The 16,513-nt window shown below is 38.9% G+C and overlaps 1 protein-coding gene across 1 annotated transcript in view; it reads left to right on the forward strand.

The window, feature by feature from the left end:
• The window catches only part of KCNU1 (potassium calcium-activated channel subfamily U member 1), a 133,055-nt gene that overhangs the window by 69,355 nt on the left and 47,187 nt on the right, over nt 1-16,513 (forward strand). The window contains exon 20 of the mRNA XM_037741569.1: nt 9,825-9,838. Within this exon, the coding sequence (XP_037597497.1) occupies nt 9,825-9,838 (14 nt within the window). The remainder of the gene's footprint in view (nt 1-9,824; nt 9,839-16,513) is intronic.

A 16,513-nucleotide genomic window follows, 5' to 3' on the forward strand; every position in this document is an offset into this window, starting at 1 on the left:
GATTCACATAAGATGAGTCACAGTCCAAAGAAGGAATAAGTGCTAGTTTTTGACAGCCCAGTAAAGTGACTATAGTTAACAACAATATATTGCATATTTCAAAATTACTGGAAGGGGAGATGTGAAATGCTCCCAATGCAAAGAAAGGATGCACACGTGAGTCAATGGATATTCTAAATACCCTGACTTGATCATTACACATTCGACACATGTATCAAAATATCACGTGTACCCCATAAATATGTACAAAATATTATGCATCAGTACAAATATACAGAAAAAAGAGATTAATTTTCTTCTCTAGAAAGTACAGGGGAAAGAAGTTGGAAAACTTTCACAATAGAAAGTTTTTGCAGTTCGAAACAAACACATAATAAAAGTCAATCAATCAATCAGCGACCAATAGACCTTCCACCAGAACCATCCATGTAGCACTCGAAAGCAGTACTCTTTCAAGTGTCTCATGGATAGTTCTGGAAGAAGGTCAGAGGAAGATGAGGTCAATGAGGGCTAGAAAGATTGTTCTAGAAAGCTTCCTGTGGGAAGTGGGATTTGGAAAGGTGGGAGGCAGCGGGAATCTCAACTCCTGTGAACAGTGTGACACGGATAAAGCCTGGGGGGAAGGTGGCATTTTCCATGTAGCAGCTTGCCAGCCTGACGAGAGGAGAGAATGCATGGTAGAGTGTCGTGGGAAAGTCTCAAATTTCTCAAGAACAGTCTTGGATTTTGCTATTGTGCATGTGTGCATGTGTGTGTACACTATATTTATGTTAATGCAAAGTTGTTAAAAAACATAATTCAAATTTGAAAATTGTTTGTGAAGACATAAAGACAACATATGTGAAAACACAGAAAATGCTCCAGTCATGCTTGTGCTTTTGTTTATTCTGTCCCATGTCTTCTCTGTGATGGTAAATGGTTGGCAAGCCAGGGATAATCAAAAGCCACAGAAAATTCTCAAATGTAATTTTACCCATTCAGTTTCACACTCGCTTTTCTTTTCTTCTTTAGCACAGCTGTAAAAACAAAGTAATTTAACATATTGGTATTTTTTCCTTTGGTTTTAATTCCCATTTGTCTGTAATAAACAACAAAATGGTTTAAAGCAGGCATCTAAAAGGAGAATTGATCCAGATAACCTGGTTCATCTGCAGACCTGGTCTATCAGCCCTATTTCTGGTTGGGGATCCCAAGATATGCTTTTGACCCCAAGTAGACCAGAGATTGTGATCATAACCCATGCAGATGATTGCTAAAGCTTATGACTAATTCCCTTGCGCTTCTTAATTCAAATTTAAGGTATATTTGCATGAACTAAAGAGCTTTAAAGAAATAAACAAGGGCCACACTGCAGAATCTTTTAGTTGGTGGTATATCCTTGAACATGTACGTTCCATCTGAGGATGGGTCTCTGTGACATTTCATCAATGAGTTGGTTACTCAGGTGACTTACATACATTGTTAATGGGTCAGTGGTAGAGTACCCCTGCTTAGTACCATAGGAAATAGTTTGTGTTCATTTGTTTAGTGTTTGTGTTGTAGGGAGTTACAGCTCGCAAATTGGCAACATGCGTCTAGAGGATCTATGTTTGCTATACAACAATGAGTGGTAAAATAAACTGGGTGGCTCAATAGAGACTAGTAGGCATTGGAAAAAATGTAAAGTGTGCGGTATGTGCTATTTGTGATCCATTTTTGATGCGTTAATAGTCTTACAAATTCAAAAACCAAAAGCAACATAATATTATCTATCGTTTTTCTGACAATGAGCTTGCTGTTGTTAAAAATGTAATCTTCAGGCCACCAGTGGGTTTTCTAGTAAGCTGAGAAACAACTATCTTCTAGTCTTAGTAACTAAAGCACTACAGACAGCTCTAACTTATACAAAAGTTATAGTCCAATATTTCATTGTATTCCTGGTGTCTTTCTTTTTCTATAGACTAAGCAATGTTATAAATAGCAGTTATGCTATCAGACTAGCACACAAAAGACTCTTTAATAGATGGTAGTTAAATAAATTTTTGTTGAATGAATAAGTAAACAACATTAGCTCTCTTTGCTTGGATTTTGTATCCTTAAATCAAAGGATCATGTGGTATAAGAGAGAGAAAGTATTTCCTCTTACTTTTCAGGGAGATAAGTTAGACCTGTGCAGTGTTTTATAGTAAGTGAACATGAATCTCTTTCATTTCTGGAGCTCCCTGCTTCCGATTTATTTACTTTGACCATTCCACTTTGGATGAGTTAGGACTGTTTTGCCCATTGTACCTGTTACACAATTTACTTACTATTCTCTGCTTCTTCTCTATCAAAAGCCCCTTCTTTAGTCAAACTGATTTTAATTAGATATTAGAAAGAAAAGTTTTAGATACAACTGATTTGTATGATGCTGTGACTGATGAATAACACCATAACCACACTAAATTATCCAACTTTTTAAAAAGTAGGTGTGAATAAACTCAAGTAAATACTGAAAGATGTTTAATCAGTGAAACAAGGCAGAAATTTCCAAGCATTATATAACAGACCTGGGTCAGGAGAGGAAACCGTCTTTAATAGAATTGCTTGTTTTGTTTGGGCCTATCAGTCTTTTCCTGGAAATTCTCCCGTGGGTCTGCTTAAGTCAACTTATGGCCCATATTGAAATCTAAATACTTTTTCATTTAACATCCCTCCCCACCATGTCTTAGTGGTATCTATGAATGAGATCACATTTATAATACCAACTTCATCTCCATCCTTCTTTGTTCTTTTACAGATACCAGGGACTCTAAGTGTCATTTTCTTCTCTCTTTGCCAATGTCCAACCCAGGCTTAATTCTTTTAAGAACAAGTGGTCCACAAATATTAGCCATGAGCAATAGCACCTATGGCAGACATGAGCTCCAGATCACCATCCTCTTAGCCTGGAAGCTTCAGTTTTCTCGTCTGTCAAATGAGGCGATGTTAGAATCTAAGTAATTGAAATGTTGTGAGAATTGGATGAGACAGGAGTGATTAAATTCTTATATACTGCCTAATAGACATAGTGAAAATACAATAAGTGAAAAATGGTTCATGCTAGTGTCATTGTATTTCCTGTCACCCTCTGCCATTGTGTCTCTGGTTCTTAGACTTCTACGTTTTTGATACCACTTTCTTTCACATTTGAGAGGATAGTGTACACAGTTCAAGACATCCCAGGATTTCATTCACTGTCTACAACCACCATCTATAGACCCTCAGTCCGATGAGCATATCAATAGGGTTTTTAGTGAAGATCTATGATGCAGTATCTCCCATTGGCAAGGGCACTTTGCCATGTCCAAGTCTGCCTGTAGCTTGCCATTCTCTCTCCAGAACATTCTTTTCCATGGCAATTCCAGCTCCTCCCTTGGCTATTTTCCAGTGCCTTGCAGCCATTGATCTTATGGCAGTCTTTCGTTTCTGAGCAAACTATAGTCTGTCCAGAAGGACTGCCGGGATAGCCTTTGCCAAGCTGGAAGTTTGCTAGTTGTAAATAGCGCACTGGCCACAAGGATATAGGAGGATCCCTCCAATTGGGAGAAGTTGTTTGTTTCTTTTCTGGCACATCTATTTCCAGCCCTACATAATTTATGCCCAGGCATGACTCCTGAGACACCTGTCCCTCTGACCTCTCACTTTCATGCCTCCTCTGCCATACATATCCTGTTTTCTCAGGAAAAGAAGCCGAGCTCTTCCTCCCTTTTTACTCTCAGATCTATACACTTGATTGAATTCTTGTCCCAAATTACTCAGGCAAGAGAATCCCCATCTTTTAGCCTCCGTGATGTCTGAACTCCTACTGATAGCTAGCCTCTGAGTCCACCTAGGGGGCAGAAGATCGGATACAAATCATCATACATGGCTCTTTTCATGACATATCTGAGCTTTCTACAGAAACTGATCCGATGAAATTATCTGAGCAATTCCTTTTATCCCTTCTTTTTTCGTATTAAGCTTTTAAAACTACATTCCCTCCAGACAAGCATAGACTTTCCTATTTGAGTGTAATGTAGCCTGTAACTAGTAAATCAAAAGCATTATCTGGTTCTTTCATTCATATATGCCTATTGAGTGGTGCCTTTACTGTCGCATTTCAAATCATGTTCTGGAAATCTACATTCTCTCAACACTGCATAGCAAGTATTTCATCTTGCAGAGTTACCTTTCCCCAAGGGTCCAGTCGGCACTTATGTTTCCTATTCTATGGTTTCCACCTGAGATTCTAGAACCTCTGCAATATGCTTCCTTTAATTTTAATTGATGATGTAATTTGGGACTACCAGAATCCCTAGCAGGGCTATGGGTCTGCAGTGATGTTTAATAAATATCTTCATTAAGTCTCAATAGCAAGACCAAAGAAGACAGCGGGACAAAATATATCCACAGATAATTATAGGGCTAGTCTAGGGATAGGGTTGGAAATAAACATACACATATACATATAGAAACTATACTGTTAATCCCTATGAGCCTGAGTTCCAAAGACAGATGAAAGAGTGGCAGGGACTATAAGAATAAGAATTTTGAAAGAATGACTGGGTATTTTCCTTTAGACCCTCTAAATACCTCTTTTCTAGTTCTTATTTTGTATTCATAGGCAAAAATCCCATTTCTGAGAAGCAATGTGCCACAACCCTGACAAAGTACTATATATATAGCAATAATTCAAGTATGTATTGAATAAATTGATTCGTTGAATTAACAAACAATGTTTTATTGTTATTGCTTAAAAATGGTAGAAAAAATAGCTTCAGCCTTCATACAAGCATCAGAATAGTACCTTAGAAAACTCAGCATATCTTCCATTACTCTCATCTTCCTCATCCTGTCTAGTTTACAGACTTTACCAAAGGAGGGACAAGGCATTTTGTGAATATTGTTGTGGGTTTGTGGACAGGTCTTTTGAAAAAACGAAAACAAATTCTCCTAGGAATTGTGGGTATGGAAATTTCCATTGATTTGACTTGGTGCTAAGATGAGGAAGTGGCCTTCAGAACATTGGGATAAAAATTACAATGGGATGACTGATCACTTACTGAGTGCAGATATCTATTTGCATTAATTAACTAGTATTTGCATGCTTTTATTCTTCATCTTATTTATAATCTTCTAAAAGGCAGGAATGAGACCTTGTCTGTTTAGGGTCATATATAAAAGATCGACTCTATAAGAGAAGGCGAAGGCTATACAAAGCTTAGTCACTGTTTCTAAGTAAAACTCTTTTCAAGGCCTTGAGACATGACTTGCATAGTTTCTAAGAAAAAAAATGTGAAGTAGGCAAATGGCACTGATTTTCACTTTGTGTTATTTGTCCTCTGAGTAACACTTCACCATCATCTTTCTCAGGGATTCACAGTCCCCAGCCACTTAAATGTCCTCATCAACATCTATTATCTAAAACTTCATTTGTGAAAACAGAAGAATAAAAATATTAACCCTTCTGGGGCAGCTTCATCATGGATCAGGAACTTCAGCTAAGGAACAAAGCCCTATCTAACAAATTTCAGGTATCAGCGTAAAGGGGAGGTATAATTTTAGGTGACATCCAACACAAGTCTTCTGTGTATATCCAGTACCACATCTTGAAGCCTATTGCATGCTATGGTATGTTGGCTTTTCGGTTTCAGAAAGAGAGATAAAGGAAGATGCCACCCAGTACTGTAACTATGGTAAGGGCTACAGCAGCCAACTCTGGAATGCCAGATCTCAGCTCTGTGATCCTCAAGCTCTGTGACTAGGAGCAAGTCACCTACTGTCCTGTGGCTCAGATCCCTACCCAGTAAAATAACTAATACCAATTTCACTGAGATGATGAGAAGATTAAGTGTAAGACTCTGAGAGAAGTTCCCAGCATTGAGTAAGCGCTCAATAAATGCTAGCAATCATCACTACACACAAGGCAGGAGGGTCCCACAAAATAATTGAACCCAAGGTCTAAAGAGTCACCATAAAGCATCTTTCTGCTTAAATTATATTAAAATTCTGCATTCGTGCCAACACCAACAGTTTGAGGAAGTGAGAGAGGACTTAGAGATAAATGTCATTTCAATTTACATCTTGGGTCGGGCATGGTGGCTCATCCCTGTAATCCCAGCACTTTAAGAGGCCAAGGCAGGTGGATAACCTGAGGTCAAGAGTTCTAGACCAGCCTGGTCAACATGGTGAAACCCGGTCTCTACTAAAAATACAAAAAATTAGCCACGTATGGTGGCAGGTGTCTGTAATCCTAGCTACCTGGGAGGCTGAGGTGGAGAATCACTTGAACCGGGGAGATGGAGGTTGCAGGGCGCCAAGACAGCACCACTGAACTCTAGCCTGTGTGGCAAGAGTGAAACTCCATCTCAAAAACAACAGCAACAACAACAATTTAAATCTTTCGGGGTGGCAAAGTGGCAGCAGAACTCACCTTTAAAAATGAGATAGGTAGACCCTGTCTCATTCTCCCCAAAAAAGCAATGTAGTCCTTCTCCACTGGCACCCCTTTCTTTAAAGATATGAGAATGTAAGAATTCTCCACCTGTCTTAGACCCATGCTTGACTCCTAAAGACCACAACATCTTTTATAACGAAAGTCAAGGACACAACCATAATTGTCCTCCTCAACTTAGCATCAAATATAAAGGCTGTTTACACAACGCTATAGATTATTGGCTTACCCAACACAATATATGATTGGCTTTTATACAATTATTTATACCTTTTAAAATAAACACCGTGAACAAGTGAGTGTGGAATCTGTAACAGTCCCCATTTAATCGCGAAAATCTTTCTTATGGAGCGAGGATTAAGGAAAGGCACCTTGAACAAATTCTTCTCCTTGAACGCCCCTTTCCCCCCCTGCCCTCTGTTCCACAGCTGGCTGATGATTGCCAGCACAGGCAGACAGAACTTGAGGGTGGCTGGGCAGCTTTACAACTCAGCAGCTGTCTTCAGCACATGCGCAACGATCAGGACAATAAAATATTGTTCATTGCTTCTACCCCACAACCAATTAGGTCAGCTGTAAATATTGGAATTGCTTGGTAAACATGCTGGAAGATTGTGCTGACTTGTTAATATAAGTGAAAATGTAATTAGATTTATAACACTTTTTTTTCCAAGCCATAATTTACAACAACAGCAACAGGAGAAAAAAAAATCTCTTGCAACCTGCTGAAATATCATTATTAAAATGCACATGAAAAGTCAATTATGCCAGAGGGAGGTATTTAAGAGAAGTGAGTTTCCATACCCTGGGATTACACCGTGGGGATTACATATTTCTTATTTATTTTTTCCCTGGATCTTTTTTTGCTGCCAAATGAAAAGGAACAGATATTTTACTTATTTCACTCTGAAATATTGCTGCAGATAGAGCTAAGAAGTAAACCAAATAACCTGACTCCCTGGAAACCTACTCAATTCTCTTCAAAGCCCCAGGAAAAGCCGAGTAGTCACCATTCTTTTTTATTTATAAGCCCATCTCGCTTTAAGCAATAGTCATGTCCCTTAAAATATGTGGAAATATTTTTTTTTGTAAATGCTATTCTGTTTTACACTCTAAATGAGTCGATTATTATATAGAATTCTGTGCTGGCAGTCTTTACATAAAGATAAGAAATAAGCCCTCATTTTCATTTTAAAATTTGTAGTTTCCTCTACTCACAGGATCATAGTGGGAGCACGACTCTACCCTCACCCAAGGGTGGTACAGAGTGGCAGGACATTCATGTGATACCTCAGGCACAGGTGTCACCTCATCCCCACCCAGGCAGGAGATCTTGGCGACATCATCCCTGAGCTGGGCTTCATCCCATGACGGGGGTTGGGGGCTCTGTGTGCCAGGTGAGGACGCAACCATAATTGTCCTCCTTAAGTTAGCATCAAATATAGAGGCTATTTACACAACGCTATAGATTATTAGCTTACCCAGCACAATATATTATTGGCTTTCATGCAATTATTTATATCTCTTAAAATAAACACCAAGAACAAGTGAGTGTGGCATCTCTAATAGTCCCCATTTAATTGGGAAAATCTTTCTTGTTGAAAGAAGGTTAAGAAAAGGTACCTTGAACAAATTCTTCTCCTTGAATGTCCCTTTCCTTCCCTGCTCTCTGTTCCACCAGACGGGTTCTGTTCCTTTCTCCCTGAGAACACCGCTGTTCCTCCCAGAGGGATTCTAAGCCCATTTCCAATCATAACCCAGCCAGGTTGCTGCCCCTTTGCTTCCTGGTTTCCTCCTAATGAATGTAGGTGGTATTATATCTCATCTGCATTTAAGGTACCAGTGGGGAAAAGGCTAGTTTAAAAAAAATCATAAAGCCATGTGTAAGTGTGAAAGAAGCTGCCATTTTCTGTCTGTCTCTGTCTCAGAATTCTAAAATGTTCTGCTTAGATAATGGAAGAAATTTTCTAATGCCTTTTTTTTTAGAATTGCTAGTGCATATGTTGCAGATAAATTACTTTTTAGGGCAAGATTTTGGTGTTGCCACATAAGAATCAACCAAAATAAATCACATATATAAGTCATACATACATATGTATGACTTATTTATACATACCAGTATATACATACATGCATTACAGACACATATATACATATATACACACACACATATACATACATATATACACACATACATATGAATAACTTATTTATACATACCAATACATACATACATGCATTACAGACACATATATACATATATATACATATATGTATGTATCTGTATATATATACACATGAAGATCTAGAAGAGCCAAAAATAAGAAGTGGCAAAGTTTACAGACTTTGATTCAAAGTAGCCTTTTAATCCAGTGATATGGCTTTGTAATTGACAACAATGCAAATGACCTTCCAAAATAAAAATGTCCAGTTTTTATGTATTTATTGCATATAATAATGATTAACACATTTATATTTGCATGTTATTACAAGTAAAGAGCACATTAAAATTTCTAGTTCATAAATAATATCTTACGAAAAATATTTTCATCCAGATTAGCTAGATTTGCTTCAACTAAAATACTGTTTGATTTTATACTCGGTCAAGCCTGATGCCCAGGTTTTACACTGTTTTAGTGTAAATATAAATATCCAGAGGCCTTCTTTCTAAAAATTCCTGGTTTCAGTGGTTGCCCACAGCATAGGTATCTGCTGCCAGGACCATGGGCAACATGTTTTCTTTGTTCTCACTTGACTTGTTTTATTCCTTTGAGAAATTCAGCCTTGGAAACCAGTTTTAAGAGACTTAGAGATAGCTCAGAGGCAAAAGACAACTGGAAGGGATTTTCAGGGCCAGGCCAAGTATCTGCTTGGCTTGTGAGTTTGGTCTTCCAGGAACAGTTCTCAGTATCTCCTGCCCACAGCCCCCCCAGGTCCGATTCAAAGCAACTGATTTCCATCATGCATCCCCTAGACTCACCCAGGGCAAGTTCTAAGCTGGGCAAAAATAAATAAATATGTAAAGATAAAAAAATCTGTGAACCCCGTGGCAGAAAGCTTTGACTTCTCTATATGGTTTCTATCTGGGTTTCTTTACAACTAATCTGTAAAGATTTGGGTGAATATATTAAAATAGAAAGTAAACAAGGAACTGTCCTGAGCGACTTTCACATTTTTTCTTCTGTTTTCCAAAGTCAAAGAGCTATGTCAGAGAACTCTGAATCTTTAGGGAACCAGGAATAAGATCATAGAAGAAATACGTTTGTATAATTACACAAGCAGATCATCTCTGTCAACCCTGACTCTATGTCTCCTTCCAACAATCTTTCAGGGTCCACCTTCCCACCTAGAACCATCTTCTTTTTTGGAGGCAGGGAAGGGTAAAGGAAAGGCATTCCTAACGAGGTACTCTGTCACCAGACATTCTTACACAAAACTCTGGATCTGCGGAGCTGCCTCAAGTTCTCTTCCTCCTTCCCCTTCCTCCTTCTTTCTTCTCCTTCAGTTTCCTGTTGCAGCCACTACATTTGACCCTCGTTTTTTTTCAAGCCAATAAGGAAGAGTAGAGAAGAGATGAAACAGTACTTTCCAAGGTGGGTATGTATGTAGGTATAGGTACGGTTATAAAAATTCCAGGGGGATAGGAGGCTCCTTCAAACCCTTGTCTAATAATACACCCCCTGGCTGGCCTTTTCCACCCTGAGAATCACAGCACACGCAAAAGGCCAGATGTTGGTGATGGGAGCGCTGAAGCAGAAAGGAGGTGAGGAGACAAGAGAAGAAACAGAGAAGTAGGAAGAGCAACTGGATTCTGGAAAAATAATTTACTACACCAAATTAGGGAATAAAATTATAAAATCAAAACTTTTCCCAAGCACATGATTTCTCTCTAACTCTCTATTGCCTGCACACAGAAACATACTCTAAAGTAAGGAAAATGAAAGGCGAAGCTGACAACAGCAAACCTAGCAGGGGCTGCAGTTTGCTAACACCTGGGCCAGCAGTCTGGGTAAGGGCTCATAGAATCAAGTGAGGAAGATGTGAGAGGGGTTTCTCTCCTCAGTTTAGTCAACCCTCTTGCTTCCTCTATTTTATTCCTAAGAATTTCTTAAAAGTGCAGACATGGGCTTGGAAGAAACTCCAAAGAATTTACTCCAAATAAACACAAGAACAATAGTCATAGTACATAAATACTTTTAAGCATCCTCCTATCATTTAGGGCATATGTATATATTATACATATATAAAATAGAAATATACATATATATGCATATATTATATATATAATATATGCATATATATGCCTTGATAGGATAATGCTTAAAAGTATTTACATATTTTATATAAAATATATATTCATATTTTATATAAAATATATATTTATATTTTATATACAGATAAGTATGTAATACATTTTTATATAGTATATATGTTTTATATATTTTACATATATATTAAAAATTTTATATATAGAAAAATGCAGATTGGCTTTCCCTCAGGTGAAATTTACCTTGGAACTATAATAGTAAATCATTGGGACTTTGCTCAAGTCACTTTCTCAGGTCTTCTAGAAGGCCTGCCTTGAGTGGGCACCATAAAATATCAGTTTATGGCTCGGGTATTGGTTGGATTTTAATAAGGCTTGGAAACTTCAATGTTATTCACTGCAGCTGTCAATCAAATACTTGTGCAATTAGGGCATATGCATATATATATATATATTTATATCTGATATATAAAATACATTTTTATGTTTTATATATATACATATATGACATAATTTTATGCATATATGTGAAATTACATATTTGCTACACCTACTAGGTACACAGTGGTATAGCAAACACTTGTGGTATAAATCTAACCTTGAGAAGTATGTGTCTTGTATGCAAGAAAAATTAGCCATCAATTAATTGCAGAATCGATTGAATTAATTAATGCAGAGCGTATTTCCATCTAATATTTGGTGAGTGCCTTTGATAATGTGTTGTGCTTTCATGAATTCATTAATGAGAAAGTTCTGTTGAGGGATGGGTCAGGTATTGCACTAGAGATCAGAAAATTAGTGAAATTAATAAGGAAGGCTTCCTGCAGGAGGCAGGTCTTGAGCTGCATTTGAAATGCCAAATGCTTCAACAGCGGGCATACTGTGATCTGCAGGAATAGGAAAAAATTAGCACAAAGCAAAGCAAACCTGATTGAAGGAAAATGCAGATTGGCTTCCCCTCAGGTGAAATTTACCTGGCAATTATAATAGTAAATCACTGGGACTTTGCTCAAGTCACCTTCTCAGATCTTCTGGAAGGCCTGCCTCAAGTGGGCACTGTAAAAGATCGGTTTATGGTTCAGGTATTTGTTATATTTTAATAAGGTTTGGAAACTTAGATGTTATTCACTGCAGCCGCCAATCAGGTACTTGTGTAAAAGCAAGACAAACACAGCAATAAATGCTAAGCACTCCAGTGTGCAGCAACTCTGGCAGGATGTACTGCGAGCTTTATGAATGTATGAGAGTGAATATACAGAAGCTTGGGAAAAGGTCATTGGTATTTTTGGAGCAATAAATCAAGTACGGAAAGATTTGCATTTTGGCTGTATAACATGCAGGACTGGATTAGAGGGAGAGAATACTTTGAAGTAATATTTCTCTGCTGACTTGTTTTATTAGCTTCTTTTAAACACGTTACATTATTGCTTATAGAATTTCATTTACTCGGATTGGCAGCTTGATAAATACGTCTATTGGCGATGATTTGGATTGCTCTGGGCATTAATATTATTAAAACTTGTCACAAGGAAATGTCTGAAAGATGACTTACTGTAAAGATTGCAGCATGAAATAAATCATCCAGTGGTATTTGTTACCATTTATGGCCTCTTGGAGCTGAGTCAATCCCTTTTTATGTTGCATTATTTTTCAAGTTTTTATAGCCTTACATTATATATTGCTGTCAGAAATGAACAGATGGGGTGTGGAACACAGGCTTTCTGAATAATTCCCACCCTCCAGTTATTGGTATGAAGGACAAGTGCAAAACTGTGTGTTCTCAAGCAAAAGGGAGCGAGAAAGAGGTGGGGAAGCTTCGGTTGAGGAAAGGGATCCCTTTGTCAGATGGTTTAGGCCAATCCCACCAGCTGGTTGGAATCCCTGACTGGCATTCACTCTGTTTGGGTTTCAAGCAAGAGATAAGGTAGCTGTATCTGACACCAGCAGCCAAAAATTGCAGTTTTCAAATGCATTTTTCCCTGAGTGCTGAGATACCCACCTCCACATTTGGAGGTAAATGTGTCATATCACTTGTTCCTAAAAAGCTGAGAAATATCAAAAACAAAACAAAACCCAGTAGAACAAAAAGAAAGATGCACAGAGAGAATCCAATATTCTTTGAGTCACTAATACTGCAAACATCCTGTTGTGGGGCAGGAAGGCAGGAAGGATTCTGAGCACTCTGGATTGCTTTGCAGGGCCCTGGGCATCAATATAAAAAATAAAAGCAACACTGCTGTTCTCTCTCCCTCTTCCTCTTCCTCTTTCTTCCTCTCCTTCATTCTTTATTTTTCTTTTTTTTTTATTCTTTCTCTTTCTTTCTCTCTTTCTTCTTCTAAAAAAAATAAATAAATAATAAAATAAAATAAAAGGAGCACCCTGGAAGTTCTCAACATCTCATACAGGAGGCAGGAATACAGCACTCCCAGGCTTCCTACACACTGAAGGGCAATGCGCCCTTAGGGATCATTAGCTGCCCCCTCTGACAGGGCCAGGCCACTCCCAAACCTTGCAGGAGCCCTTCTGCAAAGTTCTGAGACTTTGCAACCATTGGAGGAGGAGAGAAAGTTAACTTACTAAAAGGCCAGCCAACTGGTTTTTTGTTTGTTTGTTTGTTTCTGTTTTTGTTTTTGAGACAGAGTCCTGCTCTATTATCTGGGCTGGGGTGCAGTGGCACCCTCATAGCAGGCTTGAGCAATCCTCCCACCTCAGACTCCAGAGTAACTGGTACTACAGTCATCAGCCACCATGCCCGGCTAATTTTAAAAAACATTTGGTAGGGATAAAGTCTCACTGTGTTGCCCAGTCTGGTCTCAAACTCCTGGCCTCAAGTGATCCTCCCACCTTGACTTCCCAAAGCACAGGAGTTACAGACCTTAGCCACTTCATCTGGTCAAGCCAATCAACTTTTTAAGAGGAGGGGGGAAACATGAAATTTTCCTCACCTAGTCTCCACATCCACTACTACGTTCATTCTGAATAGTTATACAAAGTACCAGCATATTGCAGAGGAACAGGTAATAGACACAAAGCCTGAGTGTCTGGAATTCAAATTCATTGCTCACCATCTTGGGGCTTTAAGTGAGTCACTTAATTTCTCTTCATCATAAAAAGTGGATAAAAATATTTTTTCCTGCCTACCTCATGGTGTTGTTGTGAAAAGTCAAATCTCTCTCTCTCTCCTCTCTCTCTCTCTCTCTCTCTCTCTCTCTCTCTCACACACACACACACACACACACACACATTCAAGTTTACCGGCCCCTACGTTTGTCAAAGATAGGTATTTGAGTCACCATGTTACAGCCAGATTCTTACCTTATCTCCTGTAAAGCTGTGAATCTTCACGAGTTTATCAATCTCTGTCACTCATCTCCTCATCCCCAGATCCCTAAATGTTCAGCCTTTTCTCCACCATTTCTTAAAAGTGCTACCTTCCTAGGAGTGATTTGCAGGCAGTCAGCTACGGCCTCCCCCAAAAAGAGACCCATTCTCTCTTACCACACCTCTTGATTCCCTTGTCTCGATCACTTCTTCTTTTATGTCTTTTCCAAAAGGACCTTCCATATGAGTTTCTATTTGCCTCATTTGTGTGAGGATGTCATTTGTATAAGCCCATTTAACAGTTCATATTTATTAGTTACTCCTAAAACAGGGAGGTGTTTCCTTCCAAGCAAAGTTCACAGCATTGTTCCTTTTCATTTGAGATCTCATTCTTGAGTATCACAGAAAGTTTTCAGTCCTTAACCCAGGGTGTAAAAGGGTGAATTTCAGATAAGTTCATAAAGGCAGCCAATTAGTTACGTATGCCTAGCTAGAATTTCTGCATTCCTGTGAGAGATACTTTTTGCTCCTTCTCTGCCTCTTTTTTCCCATTGCCTCTCCTAAGGAACATTTGTATAAACCCTACTGTCCCCACCAAATTGGCAGCACTGGGCCCCCATAGGCTGATACGTAAATGTGTAACTCTTAAATCCTGCATCGATCTATAAAACATGCATTTCTCTTTTTTCCTTCTTCACCCTCCCTTTTTTCTATCCCTTTCTTTTCTCTCTTCCTTATCTTTAGCATTTTATTTACTTTTGCTTATCCAGAGATATATTGAATGGGTCATCAAAGTTCTTAGCATCTTCTGAATAGCATCATGATGTCTGTGTTTCTGATTAGTAATTCTCTTATCTCATGAGAGGTTATAATTCACCAAGCTGAACAATCAGTAAATTACCTTTTCTTTTCCCTGGACACTTAGAGTGAACCAGCCATCGAGGTCCTCTCACCATTCCCATGCTGAGAAAGGTGATGCTCACCAATTTCCTTATCAGTTGGTGGCTTCTCATGCTTTAAAGAAGAGAGACGTGGCACGAGGCTTTATGTCTGGCTCTCTTATTAATTGGCAGCCATATATTATCTCCAGGCTAACTTTCCTATCTGTGAAATTAGAGAGAACATGAGACATAATCATCTAAAGCTTTGAGCTTTATCATTTACTCCTGTTCCAGCTGCCATATCCAAAACAACTTCAGGGTAACTAATTTCTTCTTGTTGTGCTTTGCCTTTTCTGAAAGGAAAGACTTCCACTGGCCGAACACCATGGCTCACACCTATAATCCCAGGACTTAAGAATGTAGAAGTGGGAGGATCACTTGAGCCCAGGAGTTCAAGACCAGCCTGGGCAACATGGAGAAACCCTGCCTCTACAAAAAATACAAAAATTAACCAGGTGTGTTGGCACATGCCTGTAGTCCCAGCTACTTAGGAGGCAGAGGTGGGAGGATCATTTGAACCCAGGAGGTCCAGGCAGCGGTGAGCTGAGATAATGTCACTGCACTCCAGCCTGAAAGACAGAGAGCCAGGCTCTGTCCAAAAAAATAAAAAAAGACCTGCTGATTATAATTGCCAAATATCTGTGTCCAACCAGTTCCAAAATACTACCTCATGCAGAGTTCATAAATCCTTTTCCTTCTCGTAGTTTATCTCTCATTTTAAAAAAGTTATCATAAATTCACTAAAACTATTAAACCACGTATTAAACTATCTTAAAGGTAGGGATGCATCTTCGTTGTGTTGGGTGCGGGGCTGGGAAGACATGCAACATTGACCCAGAGTGACCTGACATAATGAAGTTTCATAGTAATGGCTAATTACTGCTACCTACCTCTTTATTATTAATTCCTCAATTCCAGCACATAAAATAACTTCATCATTTTCAGAATTTGCATGACTAATGGAGTGAGTTCTGATAGAATAAGGATAAGCTTCATAATTAGGTTTTGCTGGGAACTTGTGCAAACCAGTCTATTTATCATTTGGTCAGCTCCTGATTTTTAATGAGGACATTGAGAGGGACTGAAGCCTCTGGCAGCATTCACTTCATATTTTAATTACCCACAGTAATTCTGACAATTACACATATGTCATAAATCACATCATAATGACCCATGAAGAAAGTGTATTTAATTACTGAAAAGGGAGTTCTCAGGTTAAACGGGTGGCTGAGATATGCCATGATGTGAACCACATTTGAAAACCAATAGCCGGGTGCAGTGGCTCACACCTGGAATCCCAGCACTTTGAAAGGCTGAGGCCGGCGTGTCACCTCAGGTCAGGAGTTCTAGACCAGTCTGGCTAACATGGTGAAACCATGTCTCTACTAACAGTACAAAATTAGCCAGGTGTGGTGGTCCACACCTGTACTCCCAGCTACTCTGGAGGCTAAGGCAGGAGAATTAGTTGAACCCAGGAGACGGAGGTTGCAGTGAGCCAAGATTATGCCATTGCACTCCAGCCTGGGCAACAGAGTGAGACTCCGTCTCAAA

Source organism: Cebus imitator, unplaced genomic scaffold (genome assembly GCF_001604975.1).
Source record: "Cebus imitator isolate Cc_AM_T3 unplaced genomic scaffold, Cebus_imitator-1.0 Scaffold5, whole genome shotgun sequence".
NCBI lineage: Eukaryota > Metazoa > Chordata > Mammalia > Primates > Cebidae > Cebus > Cebus imitator.